The following is a 25769-nucleotide window of genomic DNA, read 5'->3' on the forward strand; positions in this document are numbered from 1 at the left end:
AGCGGGTAACTCCACTCACCGAGCGGGTAACTCCTCTCACCCGAGCGGGTAACTCCTCTCACCCGAGCGGGTAACTCCTCTCACCCGAGCGGGTAACTCCTCTCACCCGAGCAGGTAACTCCACACATCCGAGCGGGTAACTCCACTCACCCAAGCAGGTATCTCCTCTCACCCGAGCAGGTAATTCCCCTCACCCGAGCAGGTATCTCCCCTCTCCCGAGCGGGTAACTCCTCTCACCCGAGCAGGTAACTCCCCTCACCCGAGCGGGTAACTCCTCTCACCCGAGCGGGTAACTCCTCTCACCCGAGCGGGTAGCTCCACTCACCGAGCGGGTAACTCCTCTCACCCGAGCGGGTAACTCCTCTCACCCGAGCGGGTAACTCCTCTCACCCGAGTGGGTAACTCCTCTCACCCGAGCAGGTAACTCCACACATCCGAGCGGGTAACTGCACTCACCCAAGCAGGTATCTCCTCTCACCCGAGCAGGTAATTCCCCTCACCCGAGCAGGTATCTCCCCTCTCCCGAGCGGGTAACTCCTCTCACCCGAGCAGGTAACTCCCCTCACCCGAGCGGGTAACTCCTCTCACCCGAGCGGGTAACTCCTCTCATCCGAGCGGGTAACTCCCCTCACCCGAGCAGGTAACTTCCCTCACCCAAGCGGGTGACTCCCCTCACCCGAGCGAGTGACTCCCCTCACCCGAGCGGGTAACTCCCATCACCCAAGCGGGTAACTCCACTCACCCGAGTGGGTAACTCCCCTCACCCGAGTGGGTAACTCCCCTTACCCGAGCGGGTAACTCCGCTCACCCGAGCGTGTAACTCGACTCACCCGAGCAGGTAACTCAACTCCTCTCAGCCGAGCAGGTAACTCCGCTCACCTGAGCAGGTAACTCCGCTCACCCGAGCAGGTGACTCCGCTCACCTGAGCAGGTAACTCCGACGTCCTTGCTGTGTGAGCAGTTATTGACACCCGATGGGTTTGCAGAGCACTGATCGAGGGCAGGCTCTGTCCCAAGACACCTCACATCATCCAACCAGATGTCCCCAGTCCCCTCTCCATAGTAGGTGGGTCTTGTAGCTGGCAGGGCCGTCCCACAGTTCAACAGTTTGCAGACCACACTCGCTGCCTTTACATCCCAGCCATCATCGCAGACGGTCCCCCAGATGGAGTTACGGTAGACCTCAACTCTCCCGGAGCAGATGTTGGTCCCATTCACCAGCCGTACTGGCACCGGACCTGGAATAGAGACGGGAACATGGTTAATCTCGTCAAGGATTAGCTGGACTTTCACTGGAGACATCACTGGACATTTGAGCACAGGTGTCAGGCTCCTCCCAATATCCAGACTGATCCCATCTGCACTAACTCTCCCGTAACACCAATTTTGGGAATGTCCTGCAGCCCCATTCCGGGACTAACTGAGGCAAGACCAACTCATTGAGTGAGACTCCCTACCAGGAGACCCACTCCTCCAACAGACCCAGGTGAGAAAAGCTCACACAGCACAGGCCAGAGAAGGAGCCTAGGCCTTTCAACAACAACAACTTGTATTTATATAGCGCCTTTAACGTAGTAAAACGTCCCAAGGTGCTGCTGCACAGGAGCATTTTAAGACAAAAAATTTGACACTGAGCCACATAAGGAGAAATTAGAGCAGGTGACCAAAAGCTTGGTCAAAGAGGTAGGTTTTAAGGAGCATCTTAAAGAAGGAGAGAGAAGTGGAGAGGCGGTGTAGCATTCACAAAATTCCCACACTTCCCAAGCTATTAACAAGGGACCCTAAAGGACAAGTTATTAAAAAGGGGACCCTGAAGAAAATGGCTTTTGACTTTATGGCAAAACCTGCCAGGTTAAAGCAGGACCCTGCAAACAGCATGTCGAGTTCAAAAGCTTAAAACCTGACATGCCTGGGCCTGTGGGAGACAGCTTTGATTTGTTATTTCAAAGCCAGACAAATGAAGGAGACAGAACACGCTTTCTTCCCTATAAAACAAATCAACTCAGGAAATGACTTAATCTTGCACAAACCTAAAACCCATCAAGACTATGCATTTATAATCGCTTACAGTTCGAAATAGCTACCAAGCCAGGAAGACACCGGTTTACATTATGCATTACAAACACCAAAATATTAAAAACCATTTAGCAACGGGACAGCCGCCCAAAAACCAGTTAAGGTGAACGGCTATAATCACCTTAACGAGCCTGCCAAAAATCAGACAAAGAACTAACCCTGATTTGGCGCGCAGATAACAAACTCAAAAACAGTATAACTGTAGGCCCACCGATAACTAAGGACACATCACGAAAATGCCAGCTGTCGACACGACACCAGAGGGGGCCAAGTGAAGCCAACAGGAAGGCTCATGGAACATCATGGCGAGAGGACACGGTGGGGCAGGCTCGACCGAAGATGACTAGGCCACAACCGCAGCCTTACACGAAGACCGACCACGAGCACCGCGGTAACAAAGGGCCGGGTAAACCATACCTTCAGATCATTACCACTATACAGGTAATAATCTAGGCCACCGCGACCGAGCCAACACCGAAGACCGCCAACCGAACCCCAACCGCAACAAAACTCGATGACAAGACCACCACCGGAAGAACAAAATCCAAAGTTTTCCACTCTAAAAGCTAAAGTACCCAACAAAGACTTTATTCCCTATTTCTAACTAAAGAAAGGGGTTACTTACCCAGACAAATCCACAACCGCGCCCTTACCGCATCAGCGGACTCCACCCAGCTGAAGAACCTTCGCAGATTCTAAGACTGGGACCACGTGGCGACGGCAGGCCCAAAAGACACAAAGAGCAAACCCCAAAATGCAACCAGCTTAACTGACAGGATGCGAACCGTCAAGAAACCCCTATTGGTGAGCATAATCCCTGGCCCCTTTTAGCACAATTTAGTTAGATATTGGGGGTGGGACAAGGGTAGGGGGATCATTAATGTGATTTTTCCCTCGTTGTGCCATGTGTTCCCCATTCTTAATTAAGTGTACTCTTGAATGCCTGTAACTATTCCAGTAATCTAAGTGTAATTGTTATTATTTTATTGTGACTCTAATAAAACACAGTTTTCTTGCACCAAACCAGTTGTCTACTCCAATTTTGTATCGCAGCCTGTACCTAAGTCCGAAGTCTAGAACCACAGGGATGTGGGAGCAATTTAAACTGCTCAAAGCAGTCAGAGGCAAAAGCTGACTACACAGTCTCCACCCCTACAGAAATGGCGACCGCGGCAGGACTCCGGCAACAGGGGTGCCATACAGTAGACACTGATTCGGAAGAGCAAACTGTAATGGAAGAGAGGATTTCAAATTATGTTTTCAGTAAAGTGAATATCACTAAGAAGTGGATTACTAATCTGTTAAAGGCTGGGCGTCCGGTAGATGCTGCAGCTAAGTGAACAGAAGGGAAGGACCATAAGAAATCGATAGAAAAGGCAGTCTGGCTGATGTGCTTCAAGAAACAGATCCAGCTTTTGGACAGGCTCGTTGAAGCACAGGCAGCCGAGATACGGGAGTCAGCCCTGGAAGCCCAAGCAAAGGCTCTAGCAGGGGAAAAGTTACTGGCAGGATTGCAGGCTCTGAACCAGGAAAGGGTGCAGTTAATGGGGGAGCATAAGGCCAGGCAGGAATATTTACAGTGTCAGGTCACCGAGGCCAAGAACAATGAGCTGAGGTTGTGGGTAAAGAATGCCTGCCTAGCAAGACAAGTAAGAGAGCAGGATGAGAAAGTAAGAGACATAAAGGCAGCCTATAAGTTAGCGAGCGAGCAGGGGTTTGAAGATGCAAATCATGGCCCCTGCCAGGAACAGATAGAGAATCTGAGTCTTGCCCTAAGGAAGGCAAAGGGCATGGTGTGCCTCATAAGCCTGAAGGCAGCCCAGGCCGATTTTACAGAGAACCTGGGGAGAACAGTTCAGACACCACAGGTAGTGCCAAGGGACGACCCAGTTGAGGAGCAGGAGGACCCATGACCACCACCCATAGTGCCAGGTTTCAGCGAGGTCTGGTAGCAAGGGGGGGTAGAGTTAGGGGTAGAAGCTGAGGTGGAAAAAACCCCGCAAGAGAGGCTGGGACCGGGGCCGATGTGTCCGGCCCGGCAGCGAAGGCTTGGCCCGTCTGCTGAGGAAGGGGAAGAGGGACCCCTCGAAAACCAGTTTGTAGTTCCCTTCGGCACCCAACAGCTTAGGGCCATGGTAAGCCATATACCAAAACTCGCAGAAAATGGGGACCCCTCGGTCCACTTCAGGGAAGTGGAAGAGGCAGCCAGCATCAATGAGTGTGATGATGCTGAACAGGCCAAAATGCTGCTATTCTCCCTGGAGAGTAATCGCCTCCAGTCCCTCTCTGACCAGTTTAAGAGGGGACAGTGCGAGTATGGGGAGCTCAGGGAGGAAGCTCTTGAGGCCATGGGGATGAATCAGGGAAGTCCTTTCTCCTGAGTGGAGAAGACAGTGCAGCTCGCAAGGGAAACCCCGCAGGCTTTCGCAGACAGGTTGTGGCTGGTGTATAGGAGTGCCTGTACTGGGGCACCTAACCGGGCTAACCTCGACCAGGATCAGCTGGCCCACTGGCTCCGTTACCTGGTGGCAAACAGCTTTCCACAGGTCAGGGCCAAGGCAGAAATGTGGTTTGACCCAAAGCATCCCCTGACTACCGAACTGACGGTGATCAGACAATTGACCATAGCTTACCGGAATGGTAAGGGAACCGATGCACACCCACCTAAGGGGAAGGTGCATGAAATAAAACCCGGCCAGGGTAGGAAGGAGTGGCACCAGGAAGGGAATAACCCTTCCAGCACAAAGCTCAACTGTTACGGGTGTGGGAAGGATGGACACTGGAGGAAGGAGTGTAGAAATCCTTGGAAGGATAACAAGGGAAAGAATTCCTCAGCCCCAGCCCAAAAGACAGAGACAGGAATCCCTCCCGCCACGGTCGAGTCCTTTTTGGACGCAATGAGGACCCTATTGACTGGCCCAGGGAAAGTAGCAACCACTACTGGTGCTCTGACCCTATCAGCCCCATCCAACCCACAGCCCTGACTAGAGCCAGCGCAGCCTGTTTACCTGTGTTCCCTGAAGTACGACTTATGGAAGAGACCCCTCGTTGAGATGGAGGTAGAAGAGGTGAAAGGGACCTATCTGTTGGACACGGGGGCATCATGCACCGTGATCCATTCAGCTAACCCCACCACCTCACCTCTATCTAACGGGGTCCCATACAGTCTGTCGGGGTTCACAGGTAAGGAACAGGCAGGCTCATTTTCCATCCCGCTGTCCATTCGGTTCGGAACACTCCGCTTTAAGTGGACCTGTATCCTAATGAAGTGGGAAGTGGAGGGTGGAAATGGAATCCTGGGAGCCGACTTTATTGTAGGCCACGGGATCCTAGTGGATTTAAGGAATCATTGCCTATGGGGGGCAAATACAGGAAAGGAAGGCGGAGTAGTAGTCATCCCAGGGAAACAGGGGAAGGGGACCCTGTGCACCATGAAGCCTAAAGAGGGTTATAACCTCGAGCTCATGGTCAGTAATACCCCAAGGGAGTTCCAGGCATTTGTGCGAGCCCACCTAGCCACATTTGCCACACACAAGCAAGACTGTGGGAGGGTCAATGGGTTCGAGGTCAGTGTAGATGGGGACCCCATGGCCCGACCACAGAAGCAGTATAACTTCCCCAGGGAAGCAGAGCCAGACATGGAAGCAGCCATGTCCTCCTTAGTACAACATGGGGTCCTGAGACCGATAGCCACCCACGTAAACTCTCCACTTCCTGGAGGGCCACGGTGGACGATCGGGTGCTCAACAGTAACATCCCAGCCTGTGCACCCACGGTAGCAGCAGTTGCCGACCTGATGGGAAGTATCCCAGCATCCGCGACCACTTTCACGGTGCTGGATATTTCCAATGGGTTTTGGTCCATCCCTTTTAGGAGAAAGGATCAGTACAAGTTTGCCTTTACTTTTAAAGGGCAACAGTACACCTGGAACTGTCTGCCTCAGGGCTTCCACAATAGCCCGAGCATTTTCCATCAATGCATGGCAAACAGTTTAAAGGGCTTCAGCCAGCCCAGGCAGCTGGTACAGTACATGGATGACCTGCTCCTATTCACCGATTCGAGAGAGGAGCATGGCCCACTACTGGCCGAACTGCTGGAACTGCTCAGGCAGGAAGGCTTTAAAGTGAACCCAAAGAAAGCGCAGATCGGCCAGCAGGAGGTGAAATACCTGGGCCTGACCGTACGCACTGGGGAAAGGGCCATAGATAAAGCTAGAAGGGAAGTGGTACAGGAGTTACCAGTCCCCAACACAGTCACGAGAGTGAGATCTTTTCTAGGGCTAACCGGGTACTGCAGAGATTTTATTGAGGACTATGCAGCCACAGCAGCCCCTCTGCTCCGACTCCTACATGTAGTGTATGTGCTTTAAGTCAGAACTACTTTTTACAGCTCCTGTATACTGTAGTACCGGCAGTGACCACACATTAAGCTGTGCGCATGCCTCTGTACCCCAGTCTAGAGATTACCCTCCTCCAGTAAAGACCTGTTATTTGTTTATGTACAGCATCCGTGTAATTATTTATCCACTGAACCACGGATCTAACAGTGGCGATGAGTGTTGATGCGAGTCTACCTGCAGTCAGGCAGAGATCCAACTTCGCTGGGGAGGCTGTGGAGAGCCGGGCTTGGTTCCCCAGCCACAATGAGCAGTAAGAGACCGACAACAGGTCCAGAGCAGACCCTTCCCGAGCAGCGGCGGCTGGAGCCGACCGACGGCAGAGAGAGAGAGCCGGGCAGCGTTGATGGGGTAAGAAAGAGGGTGAAGAGAGCAGGGCGCAGCCGGGGGTTGATCACCGAGCGGCGTCGAGGAAAAATACTGCAAACCGGAGAGAGAGAGGGTAAGAAACAGCCGGGTTCTAGACTGAGTGGCGTCGACAAATATAAAGAGGAGAACGCGCAGAGCACAGCCAGGGATCACGGGCTGATCAGGGTCCGCGGGGCAAAGCAAGGGGCGACGCCATTGAGCCGTGGAGAAGCAGGAAGAGTGCGGGAGATGCCATTGAGCCGCGGAGAAGAAGGAAGAGCGCGGGAGATGCCATTTTGCGAAGCCGCAGCGGAGAAGACGGGCGAGCGCGGGAAGGAAGGAAAGCACGGGAGACGCCATTTTGTGCCAGCGGAGAAGAAGGGGAAGCGTGGGAGGCACCATTGGTGATAGTTAATGCACAACCAAGGATGCCGAAGAGTGGCAGTATCTCTACGTTCGACAATGAAGTCGAAGATTGGGCGACATATGTGGAACGTATTGAGGTGTACTGCAGGGCGAATGAAGTGCCAGATACTAATAAAGCACTGGTTCTGTTAAATTCCATGGGTGCAAAACTTATGGGTTACTGCGAAATCTAATAGCCCCAGAGAAGCCGGTAAACAATAATTTTGAAAGCATAGTAGAAATCCTACAGGACCACTTAAACCCCACACCGCTGCTGATAGCAGAATGATTTAAGTTCCATAAAAGGAACCAACACAAAGACGAAAGCAATGCTGAGTACCTAACGGAACTGCGCAAGCTATCGAAATACTGCCAGTTTGGAGCGGGACTAGCAGACACGTTAAGGGACAAGTTTGTGTGTGGGCTACAAAGTGAAGGAACCCAGAAACGGCTTCTATCAGAAAAGGACCTTACGCTGGACAAAGCTTTCAGTATGGCAGTATCACACGAAGCAGCCACAAGGGGTGCTGCAGAGATACAACGGAGACCGCAAGAATATGGCACCAACGAAATGACCTATGGAACAGGGAAGTGCTATCGCTGTGGCAGAACAACACATGACCAGAAAGGTTGTTGGTTCAAGGACCAAGTGTGCAGACAGTGTGGGAAAGCAGGACACATAGCAAGAGTCTGCAGGTCTGGGAAGAAAACCAACAGTAAGAAATCTCCACAGGAGAAGTACAAAAAGGTACACCAGGTGATGGACAGTGGTTCAGACGAACAGAAAAGTGGCACAGACTCCGGAAGCAAGGAGCTTGATTGTCTGAAACTACATAATGTAACCAAAATGGAGGATCACCAGACTATCTGGGTTACACTCAAGATAGACGGAGTCCCAGTGGAAATGGAATTGGACACAGGGTCAGCTCTAACAGTCATAAATCAAAGAGACTACAAGCGGCTATTTTCACACATACCCTTGAAAGCTACAGAGATTGTCTTGAAGACGTATACGGGGTAAAAAGTCTACCCTAAAGGAAAAATAAGGGTGAAAGTGACATATAAAGGTCAGGAAATACCTAAAATGGATATATATGTATTGCCAAATGGAGGACCACCACTGCTAGGACGTGAATGGATCCGGAAGATACATTTAGATTGGCATTCCATACAGGCACTGAAGGTGGAGGCCAAAAAGGATGACGACGTCACATCTGGACGACTGTCAAAAATGCTAACTGACGCAAAAGAAGTGTTCCAGGAGGGACTAGGAACACTAAAAGGAATAACAGCAACAATTAAAATAGAGGATAATGCAAGCCCAAAGTTTCTGAAGGCCAGACCAGTGCCTTATGCGATTAGACCAGCGGTTGAAGCAGAGCTGGAAGGGTTGGAACGTTCAGGAGTACTGTCCAAAGTGGACTGGAGCGAGTGGGCTACACCCATCGTTCCTGTAATGAAGAGGTCGTTGAGTAATATGCCTGGGGAACCAAAGAAGGTCCGCATCTGTGGGGATTTTAAGGTGACAGTGAACCCAGTCCTTCACACGGTGCAATATCCACTTCCACGAATTGAGGATATTTTCGCCTCGCTATCTGGTGGTAAACGCTTCACCAAAATTGATCTAGCCGAGGCGTACTTGCAAATGGAGGTAGAAGAAGCTTCGAAACATTACCTTACGACCAGCACCCATAAAGGTCTCTATCAATACAACCGGCTGGTGTTTGGAGTAGCCTCGGCTCCGGCTATCTGGCAAAGGGCGATGGATCAGGTCCTGCAAGGGATTCCAGGGACCCAGTGTTATTTGGACGACATCTTGGTCACGGGCGAAAATGACGGTGATCACCTCGCTAACTTGGAGAAGGTGCTCGCCAGATTAAAGGAATATGGGCTACGAGCTAATCGCCACAAGTGCGAGTTTTTCCAGAAACAGATCTCGTATTGCGGCCACGTCATCGATGAAGAGGGGTTACATAAGTCCCCTGACAAGATAGAGGCAGTAGTCAAGGCTCCAGCACCGGAAAATGTGTCACAACTGAGGTCGTTCCTCGGGCTGGTAAACTATTGCCACAAGTTCTTACCAAATTTGTCTACGGTATTACACCCGCTGAACACCCTACTGCAAATAGGGGTACCATGGAAGTGGGATGATGAACGTAGATGAGCTTTCCAGAAGTGTAAAGAATTGATCACATCAAAAGAGGTGTTGGCCCATTTCAACCCAGCACTACCAATTCGTTTGGCATGTGATGCATCACCCTACGGCATTGGAGCGGTGCTGTCGCACAAATTCCCAGACGGGTTGGAGAGGCCAGTAGCCTTTGCATCTCGGTCACTAACCTCAGCCGAGTGCAACTACGCCCAGATTGACAGGGAGGCCCTCAGCCTAGTATGGGGAGTAAAAAAATTCAACCACTATCTGCATGGACAGAAGTTCACCTTGCTGACTGACCACCAACCACTTGTCTCCATCTTTAATCCTAAGAAGGGCGTGCCAGTAATGACTGCACAGCGGTTACAAAGATGGTCCCTGTTTCTAGGGGCGAATCAATATGAAATAGAATATAAAGGCACGAGACAGCATGGGAACGCTGATGGGCTATCGCGCCTGCCACTGCCTACTGTGGAGGGAGCACCAGCAGTGGACCCTATCGAGATATTTTATTCGTCAATAATTGAACGATTGCCAGTAACAAACGCGGATATAGAGAAGGAGACCCGCAATGATCCGACGCTGTCACGGGTATATGAATTGACGGTGAGGGGATGGCCAACACATGGCGACTCACTGTTGCCAGCATTCTCATCCAGAAGAGAACAGCTGTCAGTATGCCAGGGGACAGTGATGTGTGGATCCAGAGTGGTAATTCCACCCAAGTTAAGGGAGAGAGTGCTAAATGAGCTACATGAAGGTCATCTGGGGGGAGTGAAAATGAAAAGCCTAGCTAGGGCTTATGTGTGGTGGCCGGGAATCGATCAACAAATCGAAGACCTAACTAAGAGCTGCTTAGGATGCCAGAAGGTCCAAAATGCACCACCACATGCCCCTCTACACCCATGGGAGTGGCCCTCCTCTCCATGGCAATGGGTGCACATTGATTTCACTGGTCCATTCATGGACTCAATGTTCTTAATAGCAGTGGATGCTCATTCAAAGTGGCCTGAGGTGATAAAGATGTCTTCAACCACTACAGAGAAAACGATTGCAGTCCTACGGACCATATTTGCCAGAAACGGGTTGCCAGAGCAGATCTGCTCTGATAATGGACCACAGTTTGTGTCCGACGAGTTCCAAAAATTCATGAAAAGGAATGGGGTAAGGCATTACACATCCGCCCCATATCATCCAGCCACCAATGGATTGGCTGAGAGGTTCGTACAAACCTTTAAGAAGGCGATAAAGGCCATGTGTGATGAGGAAATTCCACTACAGCATAAGATGGACAATTTCTTATTAGCCTACCGAAACGCGACACATGCAGTTACCAACCAGGCCCTGGCCATGGTGTTCTTTAACCGAAGGTTGAGATCTCGTCTGGACTTGCTCAGACCAAATGTGCGAAGAAATGTTGAGGACAAACAATTCCAGCACATCAATGAGAAGCCGACAAGGAGCTCCAATGTAGGGCAACCAGTCTTGGCCCGGGACTATCGAACAGAGAAGTGGCAACCCGGAATGATATGCACAAGGCAGGGGCCATTAATGTACACAGTGGATGTTGGGGAGAACATTGTGAGACGCCACGTCGATCAGATCTCAGCATCACAGGAATGCGTCAACCCCATGTCTCGAGTACCTGGGGATGAACCCGACATACCGGTAGTATCTACTTCAGACCCAGTAGCAGTGGAACCCGATGAACTACCCGATGAAAGGGGGTCAGAATCGCCTCTGCACCAAGAACAAGAACCTCCGGAAAGGCGCTATCCCGAAAGGGTCAGGAAGCCGCCCCAAAGACTGAATCTATAAATGGACTTTTGTTATTGAATGTACATGTAAAAATGTAATTGTTTTTGAATATTAAGGGGGTATTATTAATCTAAAAAGGGAGGACTTGTAGTGTATGTGCTTTAAGTCAGAACTACTTTTTACAGCTCCTGTATACTGTAGTACGGCAGTGACCACACTGGTATATAAGCTGTGCGCATGCTTCTGTACCCCAGTCTAGAGATTACCCTCCTCCAGTAAAGACCTGTTACTTGTTTATGTACAGCATCCGTGTAATTATTTATCCACTGAACCACGGATCTAACACTACATAAGGGAGTGGAATGGGTTTGGGATGAGGGTTGCCAGGCAGCATTTGTCAGGCTCAAGAAAGACCTGCAGACCCCACCAGCTCTAGGGGCCATAGATGGGGGGAAAGAGTTCTTCCTGGAGGTAGCAGCCAGCAGGGACAGCCTGAGTGCTGTGCTGCTCCAAGAGCGGCATGGCAGGCTGAGACCGATGGATACTTACGGATGTGGAGAGGAGCTACTCCAATTGTGAGAGGCACCTCCTGGCCACATATTGGGCTGTGAAAAGATCGCTGATCTTTACAGGCACCTCTCCCAGCACCCTCCTGGACGGGAGAATCAAGGATGGGACAGTAAACAGTGTCCGCATTGCTCGCTGGATCCTGCTTCTCTCACAGATGGACCTGAAAGTAAAAGGGCTCTGCGAGCCAAAGCTCGCAGCTAACTTGGTATATCCTGGAACAGCCCACCGGTGTTCCATAGAAGGGGTTTGGGAAGTAGACATAGGTTTGCGGGCCGGGATACACCCCATGGGCCGCGAAATCTATGTGGATGGCTCTAGCATAGTATCTGCTGGTGAGAGACTCACAGGGTGTGGAGTTTATGACCCAGCGGCAAACATTGCCCTGGCGATTAAGCTCCCCAGCACCATGAGCGCCCAGCAGGCTGAACTGTCCGCGGTAGTGTACGTTGTTACACACCCCGAAATCTTCCCCACCCCATACACGATTTGCTCGAACAGCATGTTCACATGCAATTCGTGTATGGAGTACCTGGCCATCTGGTCCCGCCGCGGATACACCTCTGCTGACGGGAGACCCCTCACAGTGAAACCCCTGCTGGAGAAAATCTTAGCAGCAGTGGGGGAGGAAGGGGAGGTTTTCATCCATAAAGTGAAAGCCCATTCCTCCACAGAACCCCGTAGTAAGGGCAACCAGCAGGCCGACGTGCTAGCTAAGGAGGGTGCCCGCACCGGCACTTTCTGGGACCCCTATGGGTCCAGTCCTATAGCAGCAGTCAGGGGTAGGAATGGGACACAAGGGAGTGCAGGGGTAGCTTTAACCCCGGACCTTAAGACGGTCCAAACCCAAGACCCCGTCCTCAAGGCAGTCCTCAGGGCAGTGACTGAGGGGAAAAGGGTAGAGGGCCCTTACGGCACAGCAGCCCTCTCTGTGAAGGAAGGCATGCTGTTTAGGGGAGAACAATGGGTAGTACCACCGCAGCACAGGAGGGAATTCCTCCAACTGGCCCATGAGGGTCCAGGAGCGGGGCATCCTGGGCCTGAGGCCACCTGGCAGCGGGTGGAACAGGTGGGATGGTGGCCAGGACTTAGGGAAGATGTCCACGAGTTCTGTGCCAGCTGTCTGGTGTGTGCTGCTAACAACCCTGATCCCCACAAAAGGAAGGTACCTATGGGACACATCAGGATGGTAGAGGGACCATCGCAGTCGATCCAGGTCGACTACATCGGGCCCCTAGCCACCGCCCAGGGAGGCTATAAGTACTGCCTATTGGAGTAACCGATTGCTGTTAGAACCCCGAACACACCACGAGTGGGAGATAGGGGATCAGGTTATGGTTAGGAATTTTGCTCGGGTAGGAAGTCTAGAACCGTTATACATGGGGCCCTTCAGGATTGTAGACAAGGCCAGCCCCATGGTATACGCCATAAAGATGCCTTGGCGCATCAAATGGTTCCACATTAACCAATGTAAATTGTTTAAGCCCGAGAGAAGGGAACAGCCAGTTAGGGCAAGGTCTGAGGATCGAAATCCTCAGCCTGCAGCAGGGGCAAACTCACAGACTGAACAGGCAGGTGCAGTGGCTTGTTTTAAGGGAAGGGCCATCCCACCCACCGTTTGGAACACTCCCCCACTCATCTGGGACTTAGACGAGGTGGGACCTGGGGGCGAGGACCCTCAGCCTGCAGCATCAGGCTGCAGAGAGTTACCTGCCCCTAGCCCAGGTTTAGGAGAGGTGGGATGTGAGGGCGGGGACCCTCAGCCTGCAGCATTAGGCTGTAGATAGTTACCTGCCCCTAACCCAGGTTTAGGAGAGGTGGGACGTGAAGCAAGGACCCTCAGCCTGCAGCATCAGGCTGCGTAGAGTTGCCTGCCCCTAGCACAAGTTCAGGAGAGAAAAAGCCTGAGGATAAAAATCCCCAGCAAGCGGTAGTGGAAAGTTCACAGACTGCACAGGAGGGGGCAGTGGCTCATGTTAAAGACCCACCAGCCAGAAAACCCCCACCAGCCAAAGTCCCTAGAAGGTCCCCACGAGCGCCACGGCCAAAGGAACCGTGGTCACCGGCTCCCCAGTTTAAAAGGGCAGCCTCTCAAGTCAGGGATCAATCTGAGGGCAGAGGTCCCCAACCAGCAGCCGCAGACTGCGAGGGACCAAAAGTACAGGACAGAGCAGCCACACCAAAGGGAGTAGTGTGCTGCAGCCCGAACACGGATTAGCCTGGCCGCCTGGAGGCGGGCGGCGGATGTATATAGCTTCTATAATGTAATTTTGGATTTGTTAAGTTTGGGTGTTTTAGTTTAATTTTAAACAAGGTGATTGGTAGTTTAAATATTATTGTTTTAAGAGTGTTTGTATTAAGTCGAGGTTGCAAGACTTGACTATGCTTTACCCAAGCCAGAGACTCTTCTCGGGACCTGGCTATATGCTCTTATGTCTCCTTACAGATGGGATTTTGAAATGAAGGGGGGCATACTCCTACTCGCCCTGATAGGAATGAGCACTGGGAAGTGAGGTGACGTGGAGGACTCCCACATCTATGGGTGCTCAGGAGAGAGAGCACCGGTTGTGACTGCTGGGGGCGGCGAACGAGACGTGGAGGAGCTCGCGATCTATTCCCATGAGGGAAGATGGCCAGGGTGTCTGGGATCTAACTCCACCCGGTACTTCAGCCAGACCGGGTTCACCTACGGGGAGGCCTCCCTCCCCTGCCCCAGCGTACAGGTTGTGGCCAGACGGGTCGGGGTCACTGAGGGGAAACGCGTGTGCCTGACCTGCAGAGGACAGATTCCCCTGGGAAGGTGGTGGTGGCTCAGGAAGCTGAGCAGAGACATGGGGGACCGTACAGCTGACTGGGAACGACTAGGGAACGACACCTACCGGACGGTCACGGGGACCCAAGGGGGAACTAGTGTGTGCTGGGATAAGTGGTGGGTGTTAAGTATGTGCATTGTATTGAACAATTAACACAAAGACTTAAACGTATAACTCAAACAGGTCTTTACTGGTTGGAGGTAGGGACTGCACATAGGTCTTTACTTCATGCCCACAGGCGGGAACTGAGGGGAGATCAGTACCCACAGTACTACTTATACCCCATGGCCAGGAGTGGTACTGCGTATCACTGCGCCCTACAAGTAGTGCAGTCCTGTCCATAGGTTCAAAGTAGCACACATATTACATACACAACATTCCTCCCTTCTTAGCTTTACAGTCATCTCCCCATTTAACATAACGTAATAACCTATATACATATATAACTTCAGGTTTACATAACAGAATAACATAGATACATAGATAACTTCATGTCAAAACAGATCACAGATTCAGTCTCTGCGGAAAACAGTTCACAGATTCAATCTCTGTGGTGTAGTCGGTTCACGTTGCTGGAGTGACTCATTCAATAGTCCTTCCATGGATTTAACAGTTTGAACTTCCGAACTGAATTGGCTCCGTTCGGAGGGACCACGTGTGTGATCTGGTAGAGGTAATAATGGTTCAGATGGGTCATCTTCTGTTTCGACTTTTCCTTTTCTGCTTCTTGGAGACTCTCTGGGCTCCACTGTCAGCTGCCAGCTGCATGCGCAGTTCCTCCTTCTCTTCCTCCTTTTTCCATAGTAGAGCCACCTTCTCCCGATGTTCCGTAGACTTTTGGTGCTCCTCCATGATTTCTGTATGGTGGGAGTCGAAGTTACAAGTTGGGCAGGACAGGACATAGTAATATTCGGTGTCGTCCTGATCTAGGCCAGCGAGAGGGTCTTCTATTTCCTCCATACCCAGCTGGGCGTTAGCCAGCTTTTGTTCCAAGTCCAGACATCTTTCCTGAAGAGACTTCTTCATGCGTACCTCTTCATCCAGCTTTTTCTGGGCTTTCAGCAAGTCGTTTACTAATGACCTCATTTGAGATTTTACTACTTCAACTTCTTTTGGAGATTGATTGATCGGACTATTCAATCCCTCTACCGGAGCAGCTGTTTCAGCGGTCTGTTGTTCTACGTTGACGTGAGTCAGCGTGCTTTTGGCATCCAAGGGCTGCTCTGTTGCAGTCATCTCAGTCTGTGTTGCCACCTCAGCTCTTCCAATAACCTTTGAGAGCTCCGAACCCCTTTCGTTTGAATATTGAAGTTCGTGTTCAAGTTTTTCCCATTTCAGAGTCCTGTCCTTCAGCATATGCAGGAGTTGGCTGACCGTTAACTCCTCTGACATCAGACGTTTTGTGTGCTCCTGCTCCATTTTCTCCATCAGCTGCTTCTGTTGTCTTTCCAGATTCTCCAACTCTATATCAAAGAACTCTTTCGTTGCATTCAACTCTTGCTCAAAACAGCGAAGCATTTGTTCTAATTGCTGTTGTAGTTTGAAATGGAGTTGAGTTCGAGCCCGGTGTCCCTCAGAAATGGGCACATCAGTAGACTTGCCAGACTCAGAATCCACAGTTAAACTATGTTGTTGTTGCTCAGTGGAATTCTGTGCTGAAACTTTGTCTTTTGCACCTGAGTTGGGCTTACCATCATCCGTTCCAGAGTCTGGGCCGACTATCTTCACCGAGTTCTCACTCGTTATTGTTTGTAGGAAATGCCAGTCCATATTCATTTTCCTAATCCACTCCCGTCCTAGTAGTGGAGGACCTCCTTCAGATATCACATATAAGTCCATTATTTGACTGTCTTCGCCCTTGTGGACCACTGCAACCTCTATTTTCCCGATGGGGTACACTCTTTGCCCCGTGTATGTTTTCAATATAATCCCCGTATCCTGTAGGGGAATATGTTGGAATAACTTTCCGTAATCTTTCTTATTTATGACCGTCAATGCCGATCCAGTGTCCAATTCCAGTTTTACTTGGACTCCTTCTATCTGAAGAGTGACCCAAATTGTCTGGAGGTCTGCACCCTTACCAGCGTTGAGTACTCTTAAGCTAGCCAGTTCATTACAGCTTAAGCTAGCCAGTTCATTACTGCTAGCGTCTGAATCGGACTCCTGTTCGGTCACCTTGTGTACCTTTGTGTATTTTCCTTGCGGTGACTTCTTGTTGCTGGTCTTCTTCCCTGACCTGCATACTCTAGCTATATGTCCAAGCCTACCACAAGTTCTACATTCTTGGTTTTTAAACCAACACTGGTTCTGATCATGCGTTGTCTTTCCACAACGATAACATTTGCCAGAACTCACACCCAATTTGTGTGCACTGAGCTCCGGTGACCGTAGCTGCATTACTGCCGTGCCTCTCGCTGCGGCTTCGTGTGCTGCTGCCATAGTGACCGCCTTCTCAAGCGTCAGCTCATTCTCCTCGAGCAGTCGCTTTTGTGTATCCTGTTTAAATAAACCACACACAAATTTGTCTCGTAGTGCATCTGTCAGTCCCGTTCCAAACTGGCAATATTTCGCTAATTTACGCAATTCCAGCAAATATTCAGCATTGCTTTCATGCTGTAGCTGCCTTCTGTCGTAAAATTTAAATCGTTCCGCTAGCATCAGCGGCGTGGGGTTTAGATGATCTTTCAGGACAGTAACAATCTCATCGAACGTCTTATCCGCCGGTTCATCTGGTGATAACAGGTGTTTCAATTGCCCGTATGTCTTCGCACCCATTAAATTTAATAATGTTAGAGCTTTATCTTGGTCACGAATTTTATTGGCCTTACAATAATTTTTTACTCTTTCAACATATATGGCCCAATCTTCGAGGTCACTATCAAAGGTGCTAATATTCCCATGTTTAGGCATTGTAGATTTGCAATTTCTCAGATTTTCTTTTCTTTACTTGTTATCAAAGATGGCGGCTTCCCGCTCTTGCCGTCGTCCTCCGCCCACAAAATGGCGGTTTTCCCGCGCTTGGCGGTCTTCACCCGTCCCCGACGCCATCTCCCTTCAGCCCCCGAGTGCGGCCCTTATCTTCGCCGCGATCGCCCGAGTGCGGCCCTTATCTTTGGTCCCGATCGCTGGCCCGCGCTGCGCCTCGCACTTGAAGCGGCTCCCGGCCTCTGGCTCACCCGCTCGCGCGGCTCTTGCTCGCTCCCTCCCGGGCTCTGGCTTACCCACGAGGTTATGGAGGCTTCAGGGTCCTAATGCCTGTCGCTTCCAGTCGCTGGAAGCTGTCAGGATTTCTGCTGCCCTTCAGTTTTGAGTGGGGTGTTGAGGATTGAAACCTCTCTTCAACGTCCTGTCTTTGGACGAAGCCGCCGTGGAATAACTGCCGCAGGGTTCGAACCGACTCGTCGCCAGTGTTAAGTATGTGTATTGTATTGAACAATTAACACAAAGACTTAAACGTATAACTCAAACAGGTCTTTACTGGTTGGAGGTAGGGACTGCACGTAGGTCTTTACTTCATGCCCACACGCGGGAACTGAGGGGAGATCAGTACCCACAGTACTACTTATACCCCATGGCCAGGAGTGGTACTGCGTATCACTACGCCCTACAAGTAGTGCAGTCCTGTCCATAGGTTCAAAGTAGCACACATATTACATACACAACAGTGGGAGTCTGAACAGGGAATTTATGTCTGCATGTGGGGTTCGCAAAGGGCCTGCCCCACGTGCATATCCATCATCTTTTCCGCATCATGGCAGGATAAGGGGAAGGGGATGGAATGGGATTCCCACCTACACACTTGCATAGTCCAAAACTCCCCAGCCCCAGTTAAAGCCACTGAGCTCGTGGCACGCGCCCGAAAGCCCCTGCCCACGACCCAGACAGCAAGGACATACATAGAGGGGTGCCCTACCACCACCAAGGGACCAAGGAATGGGCTGGTACTAGTGCCGATGGAAAAGGTGCTATACCAGGGGGTACACTACGCGGTAGCTTCGGTGATCCTAAACCTTACCGAGGTACACTTACCTGAGTGGTGCCCCACAGAGACAGAACAGCTATACCAGGCCCTGTTAAGAGAAATGTTCAGGAAATTCTACAAGTTCGATTTTGCCGACGTAGACAAAACAGAACTAAACACTACACACACTGAGTACTTTAGCAACGCGGGGAGACAAAGAAGGGGAACTTGGAATGATGTTTTTGCTCCATATAATACAGGATCCTCTGTTATAAACAGCCTGGATGACATAGAATTGCAGACACAGATAAACGGTTTAAAAACACAATTACGAAAAATCTTAATGGATGAAAATACCGTAGTAGGCTCAGAGTTACATGAGGGCCAAGCTATGATGGTCCATTTAAAAGAGATCATTGCTGAGCTGGAGAGGCACGCAAAGACAGTGAATGCCCTCATACGAGAGGACAGGAATGCTTCAGATCAGGCTGCACAGAACGAGGTATGCATACTGTACGGGGCATGGTTGCTAGGCGAGGGCCGGAGCAACCTGGAGGATTTAAAACAGGGTTTAGTCCCCTCCTGGATTAGCAACAAGCACCTCGCAGCCCTCCACCCATTTGAGAATTCATTAAGCCCGTGTCAACTCCGTCTAGCTTCTGAGGCCTACCCTGTCCCAGTGGATTGTGGGCATTCAAATCACACTATCATGGGGATAGTAGTAAGGATGCCGGTCATGGGTGGGACAGCCCGACCCGCACCGATATACAGGGTAGAGAACATTGGAGTCATTCAAGGGGGTGCACGCATCCGTTTCACAGCGGTCCCACCTTATGTCATAAAATGGGAGCACGCTATGACAGGTACTGACCTCTCGGGGTGCCGGAGCCGGGTGTGGTGTATGTGCCTTTAAGAGCAATTATGGTGTATGTGCCTTTAAGAGCCCCAGGTGTGCGTAATGCCGGTAATTGCCACTTGGGCTATATAAGCCTGTGTATTGTGTATATCCTTTAGAAACCCCCCCCCAGACTTGCTTAGTAAATACCTATGAACCAACTCCTGTCTTCAGTGTCTTTATCTACACACGGACAGTACAGTGGCGACAAAGTGGAAACGGACTTACCTGCAATTCGGCAGCACCTCAAGGACATCGATTCCTCCAGCGCCCAGAAGACTCAAGGAAGTAAGAGAAACTGTGGTTTCACCAGCTGGCCAAGCTGGTGGCAGGTACTGCGCTAATCCTTCCTGGGCGTCAGGCTGGAGCTCCAGCGGCGGGCTCTACAGCTGAGACAGGCAGCGAAATCAGAGGCAAGCAATAACGGACTGGGAGGGTGCACTCGAGAGACGGCCGGCGCGGCAAGCAGGTCAGCGTTTAGACCTCCGTCGGGAACGAGTCTCCAACAGTGAATAAACAGAAACCACAGTAAAACAGCGTTGTTATCGGTAGCAGCGGCGGAAAGCGTGGGAAGCGCCATATCGTTGCTACAGAGAGAAAAAAAAAGCGCGGGAAGCGCCATATCTTTTCTGAAATGCCTAAATCTGGTAATATTGAGGCTTTTGATGGCGAAATAGAAGATTGGACCACATACGTGGAAAGAGTAGAGGTTTATTGCACTGCAAATGGAATAACAGATGAAAAAAAAGCTTCAGTACTTCTGAACTTAATGGGCGCGAAGACATACGGGCTGTTATGAAATTTAATCACTCCAGCCAAACCAAAGGACAAGACTTTTAAAGAAATTGTTGATACCCTGCAGGAGCATTTAAACCCAACACCACTGCTGATAGCGGAACGATTCAAGTTCTTCAAGAGAAATCAACACAAGAATGAAAGTAACGCTGATTACCTAACCGAATTAAGAAAGCTATCAAAGTACTGCCAATTCGGAGCAGGACTATCGGATTATCTTCGAGACAAATTTGTTTGCGGTCTCTTAAGTGAAGGAACACAAAAAAAACTGCTTTCTGAAAAAGATTTAACATTGGACAAAGCTTTCAGTATGGCTGTATCATACGAAGCAGCAGCAAAAGGAGCTGCAGAGATACAACAAGAGACACAGGACTTCGGCACCCATAAAATGACACAGGAGTTCGGAAGATGTTATCGCTGCGGCAGATCCACCCATAACCAGAGGGACTGCTGGTTCAAGGGCAAAGCATGCAGGCAATGTGGTAAGATTGGACACATTGCACGGGTATGCCAATCTGGACAAAATAAATCCACTGACAGCTGTTCTCATACCTGAACGATTAAAAGACATCTTGGCCAATGCCAAAGAAGTGTTTCAAGAGAAACTAGGAACCTTGAAAGGCATCACCGCCTCAATAAAAGTGGAAGATACAGGAATTCCAAAATTTTTTAAGGCAAGACCGGTGCCATACGCAATACGTCCGGCAGTCGAGGCAGAGCTGAAGAATTTGGAAAAGGCAGGCGTATTATCCAAAATAGATTGGAGCGAATGGGCAACACCCATCGTTCCAGTCATGAAAAAAACATTGAAAAATAACTCTGAGGAACAGAAAAAAATTCGCATCTGTGGAGACTTTAAGGTGACTGTAAACCCGGTCCTTCACACGGTACAGTATCCTCTTCCGAGGATAGAAGATACTTTCGCCTCACTATCCGGAGGGAAACGTTTCACAAAAATTGACTTGGCACAAGCATATCTACAGATGGAGGTTGAGGAGACCTCTAAAAAGTATCTCACAATAAACACACACAAAGGCCTGTACCAGTACAATCGGCTGGTTTTTGGAATAGCATCAGCTCCAGCTATCTGGCAAAGAGCTATGGAGCAAGTCCTGCAAGGGATTCCAGGGACTCAATGCTACCTAGACGACATCCTTATAACAGGAGAAAACGACAACGAGCACCTTGCCAATTTGGAGCAGGTGCTCACTAGGCTGAAAGAACGGGGCCTACGAGCAAATCACCCCAAGTGCGAATTTTTCCAAAATCAGATATCATATTGTGGCCACATAATTAATAAGGAAGGGTTGCATAAGTCACCTGAAAAAATTGAAGCAGTTATAAAAGCCCGAGCACCTGAAAATGTTTCACAATTAAGGTCATTCCTGGGATTAATAAATTACTATCATAAATTTTTACCGAACTTATCAACTATTCTACACCCTCTTAATGATCTTCTACAGACAGGAGTGATTTGGAAATGGAACGAAGACTGTAAACGTGCCTTCCATAAATGTAAAGACTTAATCACATCCGAGAAAATTTTGGCTCATTACAACCCATCACTACCAATCAGACTGGCGTGCGATGCATCCCCTTACGGCATAGGAGCGGTATTGTCCCATAGATTCCCTGATGGCTCGGAACGGCCGATAGCTTTTGCGTCACGCTCATTGAACTCAGCTGAGCGTAACTATGCCCAGATAGACAGGGAAGCACTCAGCCTGGTATGGGGAGTGAAGAAATTCAACCATTACCTACACGGACAAAAATTTACCTTGCTGACTGACCATCAACCCCTCATCTCCATATTCAACCCTAAAAAAGGTGTCCCCATTATGACGGCACAAAGACTACAGAGGTGGTCCCTTTTTCTAGGGGCACACCAATACAACATTGAATACAAAGGGTCAAAACAGCATGGGAATGCTGACGGTTTATCACGCCTACCGTTGCCAACAATAGAAGAGGCACCTACAGTAGACCCAGTAGAGATATTCCACTCTACCATAGTGGAATGTCTACCGGTGACAAATTCTGCCATTGAAAGGGAGACAAGAAATGACCCTACTCTCTCACGGGTCTACGATTTAACAGTGAAGGGATGGCCAGCACATGGCGAACCACTGTTGCCAGCATTCTCGCAAAGAAGAGAACAGCTGTCAGTGTGCCGAGGAACCTTTATGTGTGGATCCAGAGTGGTGATTCCACCCAAACTCCAGGATAAAGTGCTAAAGGAGCTTCACGAGGGGCATCTGGGTGGAGTGAAAATGAAGAACCTAGCTAGGGCGTTTGTATGGTGGCCAGGTATCGATGGAGACATCGAAGACATGACCAAGAGCTGCCTAGGATGCCAGAAGGTCCAAAATGCTCCACCACAGGCCCCTCTACATCTTATTTTTCCTCTCTTCTTGAGAACACACCAGCCTTTCTGAAAATTCTAATTAATTTTCTAAGATGGCGGTTTCCCGCTTCTGTCTTCTTCCCCCCACGGTTTTCCCGTGAAAAATGGCGGCTTTCCCGCGCTTCTCGCTCTCCCCGCCCACTTCAATGGCGGTTTTCCCGTGCTTGACGGTCTTCACCTGACCCCCGACGCTGTCTTTCAGCCCGAGTGCGGCCCTTATCTCCGCCGCGATCGATGGCCCGCGCTGTTCACCGCAGCTCTCGCGCCTTCAGTGTCTGCCGACTCTGCCCTACCAGCCCGAGTGCGGCCCTTATCAGGGATTGCGATCGATGGCCCGGCTGCGCCCCTCACTTCAAAGCGGCCCGGCCCTTATCAGTGGATGCGATCGATGGCCCGCGCTGCGCCTCTCGCCCGAAGCGGCTCTCGGCCCTTATCGCTGGTGCGATCGCTGGCTCGTGAAGCGCCTCCCGCTCGAAGCGGCTCTTGCTCGCTCCCTCTCGGGCTCTGGCTCACCCGCTCGCGCGGCTCTTGCTCGCTCCCTCTCGGGCTCTCGCTCAGCGGATTCAAACGCCTCTCCCCGACCTCCCGCAGTCCGGCCCTTTCCTCCCCGGCTGCGGCTGATTCTTCGCGGGTTATTTAGTTATTTATTTATTTATCGCCACCGCGCCTTGTGATCCCGGTCGCTGTCCGGCCTTTTTCACCCCCTCGACCGTGGTGGTCACTGCCCTTATCCTCCGGATATTTTCCACACTTTCCCCTACTCACAGTCGTTGCGGTCGCCGGTTGCTTTCTTTTGTTAATTGATCGACGCACTCCGCACCGTGGTAAAAGGGTAGTTGTGCCTGTTGCTGATGAACTTTCATTGCTAGTCTGCTTCCTGTCTGTTGCTGCAGCCTCGTGTGTTCTTCCAGCAGCACGACGAAGGCGGTTGCCTCACTTCGACGCTCCTTAGTAGCTTAGGAAGTACTGTTGCCGCAGGGTACGATCATCCTCATCGCCATTGTTAAGTCTGTGGGTTGTATTGCAAATAATACACAGACTCCAAGGTTAACAAATAAAACAGGTCTTTACTATTCAGAGGTTCGGGCAAATCTGCCCTAGTTAACGTATCACAACCCTTATATACTGGTGTGGTCACTATCGGTATTACAGTATACATGAGCCAACAAATAGTGCCACCCTAAAGTAGTGCTCTTAAAGGCGAACGGTTACATTCTATAGTTCCCTTAAAGGTAAACGGTTACATACACAACAGCCTGCAACGCATTTTGATCGACCATCCGGTCCATCTCCCTTTGGAAGACGGAGACCCCGTTGGTGACGCCAAAGGGAACCCTAAGGAAGTGATAGAGGCGGCCGTTTGCCTCAAAGGCAGTATACTGGCGGTCCTCAGGGCGGATAGGGAGCTGGTGGTACGCTGATTTCAGGTCAATGGTCGAGAAGACGCGGTACTGCGTGATCTGGTTGACCATATCAGCTATGCGGGGGAGTGGGTAAGCGTCCAGCAGGGTGTAGCGATTTATTGTCTGGCTGTAGTCGATGACCAGGCGCTGCTTCTCGCCGGTCTTAACGACCACAACCTGGGCTAGCCAGGGGCTGATGCTGCCCTCAATAATCCCTTCCTTCAGGAGCCGCTCCACTTCGGTTTTAATGAAAACCCTGTCCCCGGCACTGTATCGCCTGCTCTTTGTGGCGATGGGCTTACAGTCGGGGGTGAGGTTAGCAAACAGTGGGGGGGGGTGACTCTGAGTGTGGAGAGGTTGCACCTGGTGCACGGCGGGCAATTTGGAAGCTGCTGGCTGCGGACTATGAGTGGGGGGAGGAGTCCACCGTACGCCATCGTAACACTTTTAAGGTGGCACTGAAAATCTAACCCCAGTAGAACGGCAGCGCAGAGGTCGGGCAGGACCAGAAGTTTAAAATTATCGTACACAGTCCCGTCTACTACGAGTGTCACCACGCAGTAGCCGCCAATGTCCGCCGACTGGGACTCGGAGGCCATAGAAATCTGCTGGTGCGCAGGCAGGACTGGGAGAGAGCAATGCCGCACCGTGTCGGGGTGGATGAAGCTCTCCGTGCTCCCAGAGTCAAAAAGGCAGATTGTTTCATGACCATTTACCTTAATGTCCATTGTGGAACTGGCCATCTGGTGCGGTCTCGCTTGGTCCAGTGTAACGGAGGCCAGCGTAGGGGTCGGTGTGTCGCTGCGGGTATCAGATGAGGTGGTGTTGGGGGCCTGCTGCGTCCCGGCTGTCATCCAAGATGGCGGCATCCATGATCCCCATGTGGCTGGAGGCGTCCAAAATGGCTGCTGTTCCGGTGGTTCGCACATGGCTGGGGAGGCCCAAGATGGCGGCTCGCACGGCCCACACGCGGCGCTGCTGGGGTTCAGGGTGGCTTTGGCCCTGCAGACGCTGGCGTAGTGTCCCTTCTTCCCGCAGCCTGAGCAGATCGCATTTTTCGCCGTGCAGCGCGCTCTGGGGTCTTTGGCCTGGCCACAGAAGTAGCATTTCTGGCCTTGGGGCACTGCTGTCTGGCCTTGGGACACAGCTGCAGTAGTTGGGCCGTTGCTGGGATGTGGCTGGGATGGCACGGCGCTATGAGACGGTCCTACTGTGTCCCAGGCTGTCGTTCCCCGCGGCGTCCACGGTGCAGAGGAGTAGGCATCCATGCCCCGGTAGGCTGCGTCCAATGATAGTGCGAGTTCAGAGGCCTTGTTGAGGTCGAGGTCACTCTGCTCCAACAGTCGCTGTCGGGTGTAATTGGACCTGTGGCCCGCTACAAAAGCATCCCGGATAAGTTCCTCTGTGTACACGGCGGCCTTTACATCCTTACAACCACAGGCCCGGCCAAGCACAGACAGTGCCTGAAGGTATTCCTCGGTCGATTCCCCAGGTTGTTGTTTACGACTCCCCAGAAGGTGCCTGGCGTACACTTCGTTCACTGGGCACGTGTACTGGTCCTTGAGGAGCTTGATAGCATCCGCGTACGAGGTCGCGTCTTGGATGACCGAGTACACTCGGTGGTTCACTTTGGAGGTCAGGACATCCAGTTTGTCCTCGTCCGATTTGATTGCAGCGGAGGCGGTCAGGAATTTTTTGAAACACCTAAGCCAGTGAGTAAACTTGGTGGATGAGTCCGCCTCCTGATGATCTAAGTCCAGGCATGCTGGTGTGAGGATCTTCTCCATTATAAAAA

At 50.9% G+C, this 25769-nt stretch overlaps 1 protein-coding gene across 1 annotated transcript in view; it reads right to left on the reverse strand.

The window, feature by feature from the left end:
* The window catches only part of LOC147095568 (scavenger receptor cysteine-rich domain-containing protein DMBT1-like), a 185314-nt gene that overhangs the window by 7940 nt on the left and 151605 nt on the right, over positions 1-25769 (reverse strand). Inside the window, exon 25 of the mRNA XM_085973662.1 lies at positions 925-1239. Coding sequence (XP_085829788.1) covers positions 925-1239 — 315 coding nt within the window. The remainder of the gene's footprint in view (positions 1-924; positions 1240-25769) is intronic.

Source organism: Somniosus microcephalus, unplaced genomic scaffold, assembly GCF_052327205.1.
Source record: "Somniosus microcephalus isolate GS21.2 unplaced genomic scaffold, FLI_Smic_1.0 unresolved_chr1, whole genome shotgun sequence".
Classification (NCBI taxonomy): domain Eukaryota; kingdom Metazoa; phylum Chordata; class Chondrichthyes; order Squaliformes; family Somniosidae; genus Somniosus; species Somniosus microcephalus.